Source organism: Entelurus aequoreus, linkage group LG01, assembly GCF_033978785.1.
Source record: "Entelurus aequoreus isolate RoL-2023_Sb linkage group LG01, RoL_Eaeq_v1.1, whole genome shotgun sequence".
NCBI classification, from domain to species: domain Eukaryota; kingdom Metazoa; phylum Chordata; class Actinopteri; order Syngnathiformes; family Syngnathidae; genus Entelurus; species Entelurus aequoreus.
In genome coordinates this window covers 34,153,228-34,171,268 of record NC_084731.1, presented here as the reverse complement: position 1 = coordinate 34,171,268, position 18,041 = coordinate 34,153,228, and the positions used below count along the sequence as shown (strand labels likewise).

Genomic DNA, 18,041 nt, shown 5'->3' with positions numbered 1-18,041 from the left:
TAAGTTTCTACAAGGTTTAGTAAAGGTATAGAAAACCAACAGACCAAACAGGCATGATGTGCATGCTACTGATTCTGTGAAACTGAATCATTTACTGAAAGGAGCGTGTTCAAAAAAATAGCAGTGCTGCGTTCCATAAGTGACATCATTGATTATGTGTAAAAAAAATATGTTATACGACTGGCCCTTATTTTAGGATCCAGGCAACTGACGCTGCATATGCAGGCTGTGCATTTGTCCTTGGAAAAACAGAGTAAAATGGGTTGTTGAAGACATTGTTCAGAAGAAGAGCGTTCTTTGATTAAGAATTAATAAAAGAGGGGAAAACCTATAAAGAAGTGCAGAAAATGATAGACTGTTCAGCTAAAATGATATCAAACGCTTTAAAATGTCAGCCAAAACCAAAAAGGCAAGGAAGAAAAAGAAAAACGGCTATTGGAATGGATCGGAGAATAACCAAAATGGCAAAGGCTCAGCCAATGATCAGCTCCAGGAGGATCAAAGAAGATCTAAGGTGGCCTGTGAGTACTGTAACAATCAGACCACGTCTATGTGTAGCCAAGCTACCAGCAAGAAGCCCCCGCAAAGTCCCATTGTTAAAAAAAAGACGTGTGCTGAAGCGGTTACAATATGCCAAAAAACACATTGACTGGCCTAAAAAGAAATGGCGTAATATTTGTGGACTGATGAGAGTAAGATTGTTCTTTTTGGGTCTAAGGGCCACAGACAGTTTGTCAGACGTCCTGCAAACACTGAATTCAAGCCACAGTACACGGTGAAGACGGTGAAGCATGGTGGTGCAAGCATCATGATATGGGGATGTTTCTCGTACTATGGTGTTGGTCCTATTTATCGCATACCAGGGATCATGGATCAGTTTTAGTACATCATAATACTGGAAGAAGTCATGTTGCCGTATGCTCAAGAGGAAATGCTCTTAAAATGGGTGTTTCTACAAAACAATGACCCCAAACACACCAGCAAGCGAGCAAAATCATGGTTCCAGACAAACAGAATTCAAGTAATGGAGTGGCCAGCACAATCCCGAACCTTAATCCCATTGAAAACTTGTGGGCTGACATAAAAAATGCTGTTCATGAGGCAAAACCAAAAAATGCAGAGGAATTGTGGAACGTAGTACAATTGTCCCGGGCTACATTACCTGTCGACTCCATGTGCCACAGATGTGAAGCAGTTACAGAAACCGTGGTTATGCAACTAAATTATAGTTAATAATTCTAAGGAAAGTTGAATCTGCAAGCCTTTCTTAGTTTATACAGTACATTTGAGTTTTGTAAAGAAAGATGTCAACACTGCTATTTTTTTGTTTTATATTTCTTGACTTTCTGTACAATATTGTCAAATTAAATTACTTTTTTCCAACTTTCTGGCTTTGAAATGGAATGTGCAGTGTCCCCAATACATTTGTGTTCATTAAAATACAATTTATTTGAGGAATTTTGAGGTTTACTCACCTTTTTAAACACACTGCTATTATTATGAACATAACTGTATGCATGGAGAAAAAGAACATTGCCATGGCACAAGGAAAGTGTTTGGAGTGATTTATGGTCTCGCTCACCTGTTAAAATTCTGCACGATGCCATTGCATCCGTTTTTTTTTTTTGTATCCTTTCGTAAGTGAAGATTTCTCCTGTGTGTGGATATGCGACACGGGCATGCGCTCGCTAACGGACACAAAAAATTTAAGCCAATGTAATGTTTAGTCATTGCAACTATTCTTTAAAGCAGTGGTCCCCAACCACCGGTCTGCGGACCAATTGGTACCAGGCCGCGCAAGAAATTATTATTTTTATTTATTTTATTTTTATTTTTAATTAAATCAACATAAATAACACAATATATATCAGTATAGATCAATACAGTCTGCAGGGATACAGTCCGTTAGCACACATGATTGTATTTTTTATCCGTGGGACAAATTTTCAAGCGTTGACCGGTCCCCAGCTACAAAAAGGTTGGGGACCACTGCTTTAAAGCCACTAATGATAATATAAGCCAACCAGTGGTGTTCTTGTTTTAAAAATGGATTAGATTTGTATCGTGCTTTTCTTGACACTCAATACGCTTTTATATTGAGACCCAAGAACCTGTTAATCATTCTCGCCACTGTCAGACTACAATGTTGGTGAGCTGCATTTGTAGTCTCAGCTGCAACTTATTCAGGTTAACAATTGTTATAATAAACACATTGTGTAAAAGCGTCAATGACCAATACTCATGAGCTTCATATTTACAGTTTGACATTAAAAAACAGTCTTCTCTCCTTAAGTTCAACTGTTTTACACAAGAGAAGACTATGTAGGTAAGCCAAATTCTGTAAATGCCCATATACATTTCGGAGACGGCGCCCTATGGCGGCAAGATAAATATGCCAACTAACCCCGTTCTTCCGCTGATGTCCTCATACATTTACAACTGTGTATTTGCCTTCTATACAGAATGTCCTTGCTAAATTACAGGATATTTTTCTGAAACTTTAAGTTTCCAGAATCCACATGCATTTTACATTTCTATTTTGCTATTCATACTTGTGTTTTTCTATTTTAGTTGTGCCGAGCTGTGGGTGGTTAAAGCTGAGTTGGAATTAATGCAGGGAGAGCGAGAAGAAACTGGATTTGATCTAGACAAAGTCAGGAATCTTTTGGAACATTGTACAGGTAAGGCTAAAAAACAGTCACAGATCAGTTGAGGTCGCTACATTAAAAGACACCTAAAATGTTTCTTTTTTTTAAATTAAGTCTCCAATTGGATTGTGCGATATACAAAACCCAAATCCAGAGAAGTCGGCACATTGTGTTATTTGTAAATAAAAAACGAATACAATGATTTGCAAATCCTTTTCAACTTATATTCAATTGAATAGACTGCAAAGACAAGATATTTAATGTTCGAAATGAGAAACATTTTTTTTTTTTGCAAATCATTAACTTAGAATTTAATGGCAGCAACACATTGCAAAAAAGTTGGCAGAGGGGCATTTTTACCACTGCGTTACATGGCCTTTTAACAACACTCAGTAAACGTTTGGGAACTGAGGAGACCACAATTTTTGCAGCTTTTCAGGTGGAATTATTTTCCATTCTTGCTTGATGTACAGCTTAAGTTGTTGTGGGTCTCCTTTGTAGTATTTTAGGTTTCATATTGCGCCACACATTTTCAATGGGAGACAGGTCTGGGGCCGTACTTATCAAGCTTCTTAGAGTGCCATTTTACACTTAAGTCCTAAGAATTTGCGAAATTTAGTCCTACTCTCAAACTTAAGAATAAAAGCTTTTTATCAACGTTCTTAAGTCTAAGAATCACTCCTACTCTCCACGATATTTAAGAGACCTTCAGAGGTGTCTTAAGTGGTTAGGAGTTGCCAGCAGGGGATGGCACTGAGGCGAGAGAGACGTGCGCGAACGTTCAGGGAACGGAACAATGTTTTTTGTTTTTTTTGATGACGAGCAGCTGATCAAACGGTATCGTTTAGACAGAGCGGATATTATTTTTGTCACAGATGTAATACTTTTCGATTCCTTGTTGATTTCTGCATGTGTCTGCAGTGGGCTAGTATATATAGAGCCACCCACACCAGTTTCAAATTAGTTGCCTAATTAATGAATTGGAAAGAAAATATTATGACAGTAGCGTATGTGTGTGGCCGTGAGGTGAGTGACGTCAGTGAGTGTGTGGGCGATAGAAGAGAGGGAGCGGTAGCGTGAGTGCCGGCCCATCCTTGTGTGTGTGTGCAGAAAACATCGCACAGGGCGATGTGATGCGTCTAGTGCAGTAGCCTTGGAGTAGTAGTACCTGTAGTTAGTGCATGCTGCATGCCGCTTTTGCTTGCTATGCTGCATGCTGCTTCTGCCTGATACTTATTGCTTTCAGCTAGTGCCGCCGGCTAGCCCTCTGTCTCAGAGGGCGAAAAGAGGAGCCGAGTGCATAAGCCTCCTCAGCCGGTACATAGCCTCTCCATTGTCAAGACTCGTACATGCCTCCTCGTGGCCACACACGGTAACTGGAACCTCGCGGTTCCAGGCTAAGTTGTACGGGATCTCGGAGCAGCAGGGGGCCCCAGAGACGGGGCATGCAGGCCCACCGGTGTGTGGACATGCCCTGGTGCCCAGTCAACCCCTGTCCCAGCTATGGGTAAATAACCCCAGCTATGGGCGAATAGTGAAAACCGCCTCAACGGTGGACCAGGCGGAAGATGGCGGCAGCGGAATGCACCACAACGGCTGGGAAGGCGGATGAAGGCTGCAGCAAAGACGGGTCCCCAGTCGTCTTGGTCTCCATGCCACTGGACCCTGGCCCGCTCAATGCCAAGGACTGTGTGGTGGCTGACCGTGCACCAGTCTCCCCACATTAAAAGATTCCACGCACAGGCGTCCTCCATATAGGGAATCCACCCTAAGACCCTACGGAGGACAGTCATACTCGTTTCGAGTGACCGCCGACGACGACGACGGCCGGCGGGGACTAGTTTGTTTTGTATTATTTTGTAGTTTATTGTCAAAATATACACTCCCATTGTCCACTTAAATATTTCCAAGATATTTCTTTATTCTTAGACAACGGATTCCATTCCGTAATTGGTCATTTCTATGGACACAGAAATGACGTCACCTAAAATTCCGTTTACGGCACATAGTAATGTCGTAATTCAGCTCTGAGTGTGACACTTAAGATTCAGTCCTACACTTCGCTGAAAGTGTGAGTAAGACGCTTGATAACTAACTTTTAAGTGCAGCTTTCAGCGAAGAATTTATTTACTCTTAAGTCAACTCTTAGCAGACTTCTTAGGAGTAATTCTAAGAAGCTTGATAAGTACGGCTCCTGGACTACAGGCAGGCCAGATTAGTACCCACACTCATTTACTATGAAGCTTCGCTGTTGTAACACGTGGCTTGGCATTGTCTTGCTGAAATAAGCAGGGGCGTCCATGATAACGTTGCTTGGATGGCAACATATGTTGCACCAAAACCTGTATGTACCTTTCAGGATTAATGGTGCCTTCACAGATGTGTAAGTTAACATGCCTTGGGCACTAATACACCCCCATACCATCACAGATGCTGGCTTTTGTACTTTGCGCCTAGAACAATCCGGATGGTTCTTTTCCTCCACAGTTTCCAAAAACAATTTGAAATGTGGACTCGTCAGACCATAGAACACTTTTACACTTTGCATCAGTCCATCTTAGATGAGCTCGGGCCCAGTGAAGCCAGCGGCGTTTCTGGGTGTTGTTGATAAATGGCTTTGGCTTTGCATGGTAGAGTTTGAACTTTAACTTTTACTGACAGTGGTTTTCTGAAGTTCTCCTGAGCCCGTGTGGTGTAATCCTTTACACACTGATGTTGGTTTTTGATGCAGACGTCTGAGGGATCGAAGGTCACGGGCATTCAATGTTACGTGCAGTGATTTCTCCAGATTCTCTGAACCTTTTGATGATATTAATGACCGTAGATGGTGAAATCCCTAAATTCCTTGCAATAGCTAGTTGAGAAATGTTGTTCTTAAACTGTTCGACAATTTGCTCACGCATTTGTACACAAAGTGGTGACCCTCGCCCCATCCTTGTTTGTGAATGACTAAGCATTTCATGGAATCTACTTTTATACCAAATTATGGCACCCACCTGTTCCCATTTAGCCTGTTCACCTGTGGGATATTCCAAATAAGTGTTTGATGAGCATTCCTCAACTTTCTCAGTCTTTTTTGCCACTTGTGCCAGCTTTTTTGGAATATGTTGCAGGCATCAAATTCCAAATTAGCCAATATTTGCAAAAAATAAGTTTTCCATTTTGAACGTTAGGTATCTTGTCTTTGCAATGTATTCAATTGACTATAGGTTGAAAAGGATTTGCAAACCATTGTATTCTGTTTTTATTTACGATTTACACAATGTGCCAACTTTGGTGGTTTTGTAGAATATATTATATAAATTGTACACATTTGGTGTATACATTTGATAAACAGCTTTGTCCTGCAAACTTGACAGCTACAAGAAAAAGACAAGCATCCCCCACGCAATGTAGTGTTCTTGCAAGCAGTTAATGTAACAGTCCACAGTGCAAAGCCACTTTAAGTCAGCAATCCTCGCATATAAACTACATTTCTTACAAGTATCGTTATCACTAGAGGACGAGGAATAGCTTAACTTGCTACACTAACTTAGTAGGAAGATCCTCTATGCTAACCGCAAGCTAGAGCTCTCTGTGGTTAGATCGATATCTTTTATCAAAAAATATTTTGTCGTATTTATTCAATAAATAAGTCAAAAAGCCAAAACTAATAAAATATACAAACATAGAATAAGTGTTTATTACATTTGAACAGAAGTGTAGATACAACGTTACAACATCAAGTAACCAAATATTAATAGTAAATAAGTTTTGATTAAATAATACAACTGGAAATGACCCAATATGTCAGCAGCCAAATTAGGAGCCTTTGTACATGTTTTGAAATGTTTTTATTATCATTTACATACCAAACAATATTTTATTGCAAGAGTTACAAGATATATCACGATATAGATTTTAGGCCGTATCGCCCATCCCGAGTCTCTAATTCGCTCTTTCTTGCTTCTTCAGATTTTCCAGACACAAGGTGCAAGTCGAAAGTAAAATTCAAACCAAGAAAAGGTCGTCCTATGCAGAAAGTTCCGTCTCCATCGCCTGTCCTAAAAGATGACCTTAAGGACATCCTCAGTACGAGGTGGACTGTCAAAGAACCAATACTGCAGGATGAGGGAAGCTCTCCGCGTCTGAAAGCCGTTCCACGTCGTTGGCTGTCATGCCTCACACACAAATTCGCCTGCGAGTGTCCCTGCTGCTCGGAACCACTTTTGAGCCGCGTCACAGCCCGCTGGGCAGCTTCGGAGGCTATGTTTCTCCAAATGGACCCTTCAGAAGCCAAAGTGGGCTTTAAACTTTACTTGGTCACATTAGTTCGCTGTAAGACGATCACTGCCAAACTTGAGACTAAATTAGCTGAATTATTCCTCATGCCTTTACCTATCAAAAGCTCCCCTAAACCCTTCCTAATGCAAGATGTGGTGGGCCGTGTCTACCTTCACATGGCTTTTTCTAGTCTCGAACCAGGGCACAGGAAGTTCTATAGCATATGGAAAGTTCTTAAAGCCGGTTTAGCATTTGCCGAGTCAGTCCCCTCACCAGAACTCAGAACTCTAACAGCTAGTTTGATGGCAATCAAAGCTTTGGCTTCATTGGTCGCCATGTGTGCCAAAAAGGACTGCAGAATAGAGGAACTTTTCTCTGAAGTGTGGACCTGGAAGGCACCAACACATTTGAATGAACTTAAATGGGACAATAAAACCGCACTGCACCAACCCTCACTCAAGGAGCATAAAAGTTTGTCTGTTTCGAAAAAGAAAAAGCCGACACATGTCAAGGCGGACAAGCCAAGGAGCCACGAAACAAGGACCACAGTTAAAGAGAAGGGCCTGGTTCCCAAAACTCCGGTGATGGTTTCCATGACTCCAGTGGTCAAGTCCAAGTTTTCAGCAAGGGAACTTAGTGCTTTTGACTTCAACACAATAGATCCTACACTACCCTATACGCCAGTTCAGAAGGCGAAAGCCCCTAAATCCGTGCAAAAGACACAGAGAACTGCCTGTAAGCTTCAGTTTCAAGTTTTTGATGAGTTCTTGCCAGGTCAAGACAAAGCTCAGATAGTGCCTGCCGCTCCACGACGCACAAAGAAGTCTCGCTTCCAGGTAGGCATCTAATGAAATTATTACATAACTTGCTGCCATGTTTGTTTCAACTAACAACAATTTCCACTGAACAGGTGGAGTTCAGTGATGAGAGTGATTCAGAGAACAATACCCTGAAAGAGCCAATTAAGAAAAATCCCAAAAAGAGAGCCACCCAGAGACAAGCCGCACTCCAAAGTAAAGCTGTCTCTGTTACCCCTGCGGAGAAGATCCTCCCTACCAGGCAGACTAGGCGCAAGAAGACCATTGCACTACCGCGGGACACTTCTTCAGAAGATGAAAGTCTGATCTATAAGCCTGCAACAAGACGGGGAAGACCCAGAAATGTGGCCAGCAACGGCGTGGAGTTGGAGGAGGGGCCAGAGAAAATGAGGGCCATTGAGGAGGAATCGGATGAAATTCTTGACCTGAGCATTGAGTATTTAAGGACGTCGGACACTGAGACCAAGGACTGTCCTGCTTCAGGTAAAGTCAATTCTGTGCTACACACCTGCTGGATAGCTTATCAGTTGCAAATAACTTATGGTGAAAGTGAGACGTTTCATCAGGAACTCTGAATGTAGTTCTTCTGAAAATATGTACATTTCACTGACGGGCAGAGATGTCCAAAGTGTGGGCCAAAGGCCATTTTAGTTTTTTTCCCTAACATGCCAATAATTTCTTGCTTTTCGAGACCGTGAAATATTTTAGTTTGTTTGTTTGTTTGTCCTGACAAATGCCAGTATCTTCAGCGATTGTAAAGTTCTGGTTATCCATTGTCATCATGTAAGGTGCCTGATAAGGTTTGATGTTTTGGAACTTTTCCCCTCCTCGGAATGTTTGCAGATCATTTAGTGCAAGTAGCATGTGAAAAGTCTTCCTCTGAAACATTGAAAAAAGTACCTCATGATCGCCATGAAAAATTCAGGCTTACAGTGTGACAAACAGGAGAAAATTAACGCTTGGGATTAGCGCACCCTAACCTTGTTCTCGCGCCTGGGTGGGTGTGAGGAACAGTGTAACTCGGCCTATCCCTGTTACCTCTCCACTTCATCTGTGCCACCACAGCCTGGGGGGGCAATAGACTACAGACTGTGGTGAAGTAGGCCCGCTTCATCGTGTGAAGAAGCCTGCAATTTTTGGTTGTGTTTTCCACTCCATTTGCTGAATGGTGATATACCTATATATCTCAATATTTTTTCCGTAAAGTAAAAACAGAACAGTCTTACTTACCTACAGTCCTACTTACCTCAGATACAAAGTATGTCATTATTATTAGTAAGTCAATATTTCGACTTAGTAATTTACAAAGTCAAAATAATGACTTACTAAATCAAAATAATGACTTACTAAGTCAAATTAGAAAGCGTTTGCAATAAGCGTTTGAAAAAAAAGAGTTAAAAGTGGGGCCACATGCTGACATATGCTCAACTCATCATGCTTAATTTATTACAGCATTTGGGAAGCCTGTAGTTGATTTTTATTATGTAAATGTTATATTTTTATCAACATGTGATAGCAGGGACCCTGCCATTCAAAACTAGGCTGCTACATTACTAACGATTAATGTAACTAGCTGAAAAAATAATACAATAGCAATAGGAGAGACTATTCATCCCTGAACACCGTGGAGTTCATGTAGGCTTTTTGATGCATTTACATTATATGAACTATCAGAGACAGCTTCAGGAAACTCTTCATTTAACATAATGACGTTTTTTGCTGCTTCAACACAGAAAAAGGTAAAGTGAAATAACTTAGTTGTTAACTATAGGTCAATAATGCTTGTCTTTCTCTCAGACAGACAGGGTTTTGCTGTCCGTTTCATGTGGGGCGCACACACACGCATGCGCACACCGCACAGTGAGTTAACGTTACGCTAAAAGCTAATTAGCCTTCACCTCAAGGACTGCGAGCGAGCTGAGCTGCCGCTTATGTTTCTAGAACGTCAACGGGCTCATAGTGATGTTGCTAGCAGTTGAGTTGGAGAGGACTGAAAGGTGTTTATCATTTGGGGAGAGTCCGCTGCCTTATGCTCACCTGCTAAACACCTATCTGCTCACCCCACCGTCTCTCCTCTCTGCCTGCCTGAGCACTGACTCCATGCGCTCTGAATACGCACTGCTGATTGTCTGTTACATGCGCTCTGAATACGCACTGCTGATTGGCTGTTACATGCGCTCTGAATACGCACTGCTGATTGGCTGTTACCACTCTCTGAAACAAACCTACAGCATAAAAATGTGTCAGCACTAACAAATTAATACGACTACGCCTCATGACCTCTTACAAAGCTGAGATGCAGGCTGTTTTACATAGTATAACGTCTTCACATCTACAAGTTGAATTAGACTTTTGAGAAAATTAAAAAGATCAAAACAGCCCCATGCCTCCTTTTGTTTAATCAGTTACTGTTTTTAATCACTTGGCACTGATGCAAGTGCACCATAACAGCCACAGGTGAAATCACTGGACTGAGTTCATGCTGAGCCTTTAGCAGATAAACTAACAAATGTTGAGAAGATATCACACAACACTTTTCTTTGAAGGGTTGGGGCAATGTGGACTGTAACGACCTCAAGTGAAATGACTGCTGGGTTTAAGTTGAGCACTTAACAGAAACTCTGAAGCATGATGAAAACATAACGCACGACTGGTAATTTACAAGCATTAGCATAACGTGTAAATGTTATTCTGTGTTGGCCCTGCGATGAGGGGGCGACTTGTTCAGGGTGTACCCCGCCTTTTGCCCGAAGGCAGCTGGGTTAAGCCTCAGCTACCCCCTTTACCCCGAGAGGAACAAGCAGTAGAAAATGGGTGGATTGATGGGTAGATAGCGTAGCATTCTAAGGAAATTTAAAAGTAGAGGCTTATCAATTTTAAAACGAGTGCCTATGTAAAGATATAGCAACAAACTGTTTGTCAACAATTTAATCACACTTATACATGTTATTTTCTCTTAAGAAATCGAGTTTGAGGTCTTGCGGAGAGATTGGTTTTGCGGTTTGGAGAGTGGTCACTTGCTTGACCAGAGGAGCGGATGTAAAGTGAAAGGATCTCAAACTCATCTTCCTCACTCGGATGAAAAGCCAGGTAAGGCTTTACAGATGCCATTAAAAATGTTGTTTTTTTTAAAATACAAAATAGCCATTAGTTTCAAGAGACAAAATATTCTGCTGCTGTAAATATATACTGTAAGTGGAGTGTTACTTTGTTCTGTATTGTGTGAAATCTAGATAGTGTAAGACCTTTTTTCCTCATTGAGTTGAATAAAGTTCAGAGCCAAAATTTTGGGTATTACCTATATAGCGATGACCTATATGAGTCTGACTACAATCACATTAACTATATAGAAATAACGAGTGGAACAATGACCTATTAAAACCACTGGACAAACCTAATTTTATCCATATAACTCTCTAAAATGTCTTGGTACCAATAAGTCTCGCTCATCCCCTTATTGATCCCAATTAACATGATATCGCAATTCTTTGGGACTGTTTTTTTACACAAAGGCACACTTTCAAAGGCTTATTTTTTGTTTTTTTTAGAAATCACACTTTTTTAAAATATTGGATTCCACATTGTATTACTGCTTCTAAGAAACATGCAGTGGTCCTTCGGTTTTTCTTCTTAGGAGGTCCCGGAAAGACAGTTGATGGGTCGCCTTTTTTAAAAGAAATGACTAGAAAGACTAAAAATAATCCAATAAGGCAAAAACATTCAACAATGTTTTCCTGCTCATAATAAAGAAGAGTAAATTACTTAATGCAATCCTCACACGAGAGCTAAATGAAAGCAGTGAAACTTGAACCAGGGCACGGCAGCCAATTCAGATTGCAAGGGTTGCTTGAGGAGTGAGGAAAGTGAGGATGTAGCGTCAGCCTTTGTCAGCGTTAAATGGCAGCATCTGTTTGATGCAGTTTTTTAGATTACATTTAAAAAATGTTTGATGTAGAAAATAAACTTATTTTTTGAATGTCAATTTCACAGTTAACGTATAAGCTGGTATGATACTCATACTTAGCCATTTAATGTACCCATTTTTCTTCTGATTTTTTTTCTCAGACTATGTTTCATTAGCGGATGTTCAGACATTACTTCGCTCGGCTTGGGTGACCCTTCAGCACTTCCCCGCTCCCACTGTTTTTCCAACAGTCTGTGCCTTCCTGGGACTATCAACAGGACAACAGGACCCAATGACTACCGCAATGCTTCATTCCCAGTCTTTGGGCATTACAAGCCGGCATCGCACCATTAGGTATTTAGCCAGCTGTGTCCTGTAAGTGCTTTCTTTATTTACACAATCATAAAGTCCTGTACTGGAAACTTTTGGTGTTAAAAGGTCATTTTTTTCTTTTCTTTTTAAAGGAAGCTGAAAAATGCATCAAATGACCTAGCGGCTCAAATGGACCACCTCACTCTCGATGATTCCAGTAATTTCACTACAGGACAAAGATTGTCCCAGTTGGAGAACATCTTTGCCTTTCCCTCAGCAGATTCTTCAGCCTTCCCTGAAAGCCACTGCCAACAGTTTCTTGAACAAATTCAACAAATTCCATCTGGTAAAATATAGCCTTAGTGACTTGACTGTTAAGGCAAAAGCAGAAACTTGTGGTCCTAGTGTTTGCTCTGCCACAGGTGTGACTGTGTGTGTGATGTCAGTGATTGGAGTAAAATCTCAGGAAATGGGTGAAAGCATCCTCCTGTCCCGTCTTCAAAGAGGATCTGCTCCTGTCACTGTGCACATTCCCACCTCCACAGAGCCGGTAAGGATAATAATATACGGTAGGTGTCTGTTGTGCGTGGTGCCATGGCCACACAAATGCGGATATTGAATAAAAAGTACCCCCACACAGATGGTTAAAACAACTCTTTCGACACCTGTGGAGTTTTAAAACCAATCTTTGTCCACATAAAGACATATTTACTCTCTGTAATTCTGTACAATCAGAAGCCTGCTGACTTGGGTCTTCCATTCTGATGCTTTCACCGAGAACCGCATTGAGAATAATTGAAGCATGTGGATGGCCACTTTGATACCTTTTGTGCATCAGAGATGCAATTGTTTGTCTACACAGAACTGGCCTTCAATTTGTGATTTTTATAATAGTCTGCTACATTGTACTATTCTTTCCCTTTCATAGCATGCAGCAAAAAATGTTCACCCTTTACGTTTTCTGCAAAGGTGCCTTGCTACTGAAATGACTGTCTGTTTTAAAAGGTGTATGTTTTGAAGGGAAAAAAAAGAGTAAATTGTTATAGATAAGCAAACTCTGCTTCTTTCTACTCCTTTTCAGACATGCTGTAATGAGCAACTGGAAATATGTGATTTATCATATTGTAATTGTATGCATGTTCGAAATAAACTAACACTGTATGCATATATGTCAAATATAATATAACATTTTAAGGAACTTTTGTCATACCAGATGACGTGACATTTCATAACCAAGGATGTATAAAATAGAATTAATTGTAAAATGTAATAAATTGTTATCCTGTAGTGCAAATAGATTGTAAAAACTATGACTGCAAACCAAATACAAACCCAGTTCAGCACAGTTGGGATACTCTTAAATCACAAATGTGCAGAAATCCGCCCTAAATGCTAAGCTATCTGAACATTCAATCATCGGCAGCTCAGTCTCGAGAGACCATACTGATGCGCGTCTGGAGTCTTGTCATGTTGTTTGGCATCGTCTGCTATGGCTGCGCAGTCCGATCTGTGAGTGACAGTCTTTATTGCAGTTTGTGCAAATGAATAAGGTGGCCTGGGTTTGAGGGGTTGCTGCAGTGCACTTCCTGCGTCTCCTCTTCTCTGCTGCAAGCCGATCTCTTGCCACCTCAGCTTCTGCACTGCCCTTGTGGACAGTCTGACGCCAAGCATTTCTGTCCATGGCCTGTACCTCCCAGCTGTCAGGAGAGATGTTGCATGCTTTCATGTCTCTTTTGCAGACGTCCTTGAAGCGTAGTAGGGGGCGACCAGCTCGTCTGGTGCCAATGGTCAGTTGTCCATACATGATGTCCTTAGGTAGTCTTCCATCCTCCATCCGTCGGACATGGCCGAGCCAGCGGAGACGGCGTTGACTCAGCAGGGAGTACATGCTGGGGATCTTGGCGCGCTGCAGGATGTTGGTGTATGGGATGTGGTCCTGCCAGCTGATGTTGAGGATGCGCCTGAGGCACCGCATGTGGAAGGTGTTGAGCCGACGTTCTTGCTTCATATAGGTGGTCCAGGATTCACTTCCATAGAGAAGGGTGCTGAGAACGCAGGCCTGATATACACGGATCTTGGTGTGTTCTGACAGCGCTCCGTTCTCCCACACTCTCTTGGTCAGTCTAGCCATGATGGTATTTGCCTTTCCGAGACGCCTGTCCAGTTCGATGTCCAGTGAGAGGTTGTTGCTGATTGTTGATCCCAAGTAGGTGAACTCGTCCACAGTGTCCAGTCTGATGTTATCAACTGTGATGGAGGGGGCAGTACTGATGTCTTGTGCACTGATGTTGGTCTTCTTCAGGCTTATTGTGAGCCCAAACTGCTTACAAGCATCGGCAAAGCGGTCAGCCAAACTCTGAAGGGCATCCTCTGTGTGAGTCATGAGGGCTGCATCATCAGCAAACAACATCTCCCTGATGAGAACTGTCCTGACCTTGGTCTTAGAACGCAGTCGCGCCAGGTTAAACAATCTCCCATCAGACCGGGTGTGCAGGTATACACCATCAGTGGAGGAGTCGAAGGCGTAAGACAGGAGCAGGGAAAAGAAAATCCCGAAAAGGGTTGGTGCAAGTACACAGCCCTGCTTGACACCACTGTTGATACAGAATGGTTCTGAGGATGATCCGTCATACAGGACTGTGCCCTTCATGTTGACATGGAAGGAGGTCACCATGCTGCCGAGCTTTGGGGGGCAGCCAATCTTCTCAAGGAGCTGGAATAGGCCTTCCCTGCTGACCAGATCGAAGGCCTTGGTGAGGTCTATGAACATCATGTAGAGTGGCTGGCCTTGCTCTCTACTCTTTTCCTGGAGCTGTCGAAGGGAAAAGATCATGTCAGTTGTCGACCTGCCTGCTCTGAAGCCACATTGGGATTCTGGATAGACACGATCCGCGAGTCTCTGCAGCCTGTTGAGGAGGATGCGTGCATACACTTTGCCGACAATGCTGAGAAGGGAGATCCCTCTGTAGTTGTTGCAGTCACTGCGGTCACCTTTGTTTTTATACAGTGTCACAATGGTGGCGTCACGCATGTCTTGTGGGACTGCACCTTCCTCCCAGCACATGCAGAGCAACTCATACAGAGGCTGAAGCAGGGCAGGTTTCCCGTGCTTGATGGCTTCAGGTGGGATGTTATCGCTACCTGGTGCTTTGTCGTTTGGGAGGGCATCAATGGCTTTGCTGAGCTCTTCCATAGTGGGCACTTCATCTAGCTCCTCCATGATGGGCAGATCCTTCGTACCACTAAGGGTGTAGGGGGGTGGGTAGAGATAGCACCCTTGTTGATTGGCAGCTGCTCCCTACTCGTAGGGAGGCCACGCTTCACCGGTTCTCATCCATCCCCTAAATCTCTCACGTGCTGGCTCCAAGCGCCACACCCCGGTACACTGCCTCAGCTGGCAGACCAAACCACGTGAGGGGGTGGTGTGTACTCTGCACCACTAGGCGGAGGAGCTGCACCAGTCAGCCAACGGCTAGGGCGGAGGAAGACCACATAGGACTCAACGGCCAAGTGTAAAGGAGTAAACCTTACAAATCCGGAGTGGAGCCCCGAAGGCGGATAGGTGCTCGCAAGACAACACCCTTCCGGCAACTCCTGCAGCAAAGCTGGTGCCAAACGTCATGCTCCGCATTCCTTTGGATCCCGTCAGCCAAGCCAAGAGGGGGATTCTGACGACTGGGCAACCCAAAGTCCCCATACCTTATGCCCAGGCTTGCGCCATGGAGGTCACAAAAACTGGAGAGGTCACTCCAGCCTCGCTCGCAAGAGTGAGGACACAACACGGAAGCTGGCAGTTTACGGGTTATAAGTCCCATCTGATTGGCGTAAGTATGGGGCGCCACGGGTCAGCTTCGACGGTGGGAGGGATCATAGTGTCCCAGTGGACGACTACTGCCCGCCTTAAACCGGGCAGCCCCCGGTCAGTAGGGTGTCGGCCCGCCAACGTTTGCCTGCTTCAGTGGGTGCCTGGAGCTTAGTGTACTGTAAAGGCACGATGAGCAGACGGTAAATCTTTGCACCAAACAATAAGAAAATTAAAAAGAAGACTCCAGCTCTTCTATTTGGTAGCTGGAACGTGCGCACTATGCGCACAGGCATCTCAGATGACCTCAGAGTGGTGGAAGACACCAGAAAGACAGCCATCATTGACAGAGAGCTCACCAGACTCAACGTCAGCATAGCTGCCCTCCAAGAAACCCGGCTCCCTTCCAGCGGCTCCCTCAGAGAGGAGAACTACACCTTCTTCTGGAAGGGCAGAGAACCCGAAGAGCCCCGCCAGCATGGTGTTGGCTTTGCCATCAAAAACACCCTCCTGGCTGCAGTGGAGCCTCCCTCAGGTGGCACCGAGCGCCTTTTGTCCATCCGCCTCGCCACTGCTGCTGGTCATGTCAACATCCTCAGTGTGTACGCTCCCACTCTCACCTCATCGGAAGACACAAAAGACCAGTTCTATGGGCAGCTTGATGAACTGATAAAGGGCCTCCCAAAAGATGAGCCCTTATTCCTCCTTGGCGACTTCAATGCCAGAGTAGGTGCAGATCACAAGTCATGGCCCTCCTGCCTTGGACGTCATGGCACAGGGAAGGTAAATGAGAATGGTCAAAGGCTGCTGGAACTGTGCTCCTACCATGACCTCTGCATTACAAACACCTTCTTCGAATGTAAACCATCACACAGAGTGTCGTGGAGGCATCCGCGGTCCCAACGCTGGCACCAACTCGACCTTGCCATCACCAGGCGCTCTGCCTTAAACAATGTCCTCATCACCAGAAGCTACCATAGTGCAGACTGTGACACTGACCATGCCCTTGTGTGCAGCAAAGTGCGTCTCCAGCCACGCAAGCTACATCACTCCAAACCAAAAGGCCGCCCCCGGATCAACACAGTACACATGTCAGATCCCCTTAAGGTGGACGCATATGTAACCAACCTGGATGAAGCCCTACAGGACCTGCCAGATCATGACGCCACAGGAAAGTGGAATGCCATGAGGGACAAAATTTACAACACGGCCATGTCCTCGTTTGGCAAGAAAGAACATCCCTGCCAGGATTGGTTCAAAGCCCACCTTCCAAGGATGAAACCAGAAATAGAGGCTAAACGTGCAGCCTTCTTAGCACACAAGGAATGCCCAAATGAACAGACACTCACAGCACTCAGAAGGGCTCGGAACACCACCCAGCGTGTTGCTAGACAGTGTGCCAATGAATATTGGCAACAACTGTGTAAGGAAATACAGAGCTGTGCCGAGTCCGGAAACACACGCGGCATGTACAACGGCATCAAACTTTGTGTTTTAGGTGACAAAGCAAATTGGTGCAATATGTAATAATATATCAACAGTAGAGAACTGATCTGTTACAAAATATACCATTGGCCAATAGAAAAATAGGCTGCAGGTTTGTAATGGCCCCATGGCCGCTTGTGGGGCACACCCTGCAATATATGTACGTTACTGTCATGTACATTATATTAAAGGCCTAGTGAAACCCACTACTACCGACCACGCAGTCTGATAGTTTATATATCAATGATGCAATCTTAACATTGCAGCACATGCCGATACGGCCGGGTTAACTTATAAAGTGCAATTTTAAATTCCCCGCTAAACTTCCGGTTGAAAACGTTTATGTATGATGACGTATGCGCGTGACGTCAATCGTTGAAACGGAAGTATGCGGACACATTGAATCCTATACAAAAAGCTCTGTTTTCAGCTCAAAATTCCACAGTATTCTGGACATCTGTGTTGGTGAATCTTTTGCAATTTGTTTAATGAACAATGAAGACTGCAAAGAAGAAAGTTGTAAGTGGGATCGGTGTATTAGCGGCGGACTACAGCAACACAACCAGGAGGACTTTCAGATGGATAGCAGACTCGCTAGCCGCCGACCTCACCTTGACTTCCTCCGTCTCCGGGCCGCCGACTGCATCTGTGATCGGGTGAAGTCCTTCGTCGCACCGTCGATCGCTGGAACGCAGGTGAGCACGGGTGTTGATGAGCAGATGAGGGCTGGCTGGCGTAGGTGGATAGCTAATGTTTTTAGCATAGCTCTGTGAGGTCCGGTTGCTAAGTTAGCTTCAATGGCGTCGTTA

General features: G+C 43.8%; 1 protein-coding gene across 1 annotated transcript in view; it reads left to right on the top strand.

Annotated features, from left to right (window-relative positions):
- The window catches only part of espl1 (extra spindle pole bodies like 1, separase), a 45,404-nt gene that overhangs the window by 9,169 nt on the left and 18,194 nt on the right, over positions 1–18,041 (top strand). The window contains exons 18-24 of the mRNA XM_062048786.1: positions 2,572–2,681; positions 6,603–7,747; positions 7,822–8,212; positions 10,691–10,819; positions 11,795–12,008; positions 12,098–12,291; positions 12,368–12,495. Of these exons, the coding sequence (XP_061904770.1) occupies positions 2,572–2,681; positions 6,603–7,747; positions 7,822–8,212; positions 10,691–10,819; positions 11,795–12,008; positions 12,098–12,291; positions 12,368–12,495 (2,311 nt within the window). The remainder of the gene's footprint in view (positions 1–2,571; positions 2,682–6,602; positions 7,748–7,821; positions 8,213–10,690; positions 10,820–11,794; positions 12,009–12,097; positions 12,292–12,367; positions 12,496–18,041) is intronic.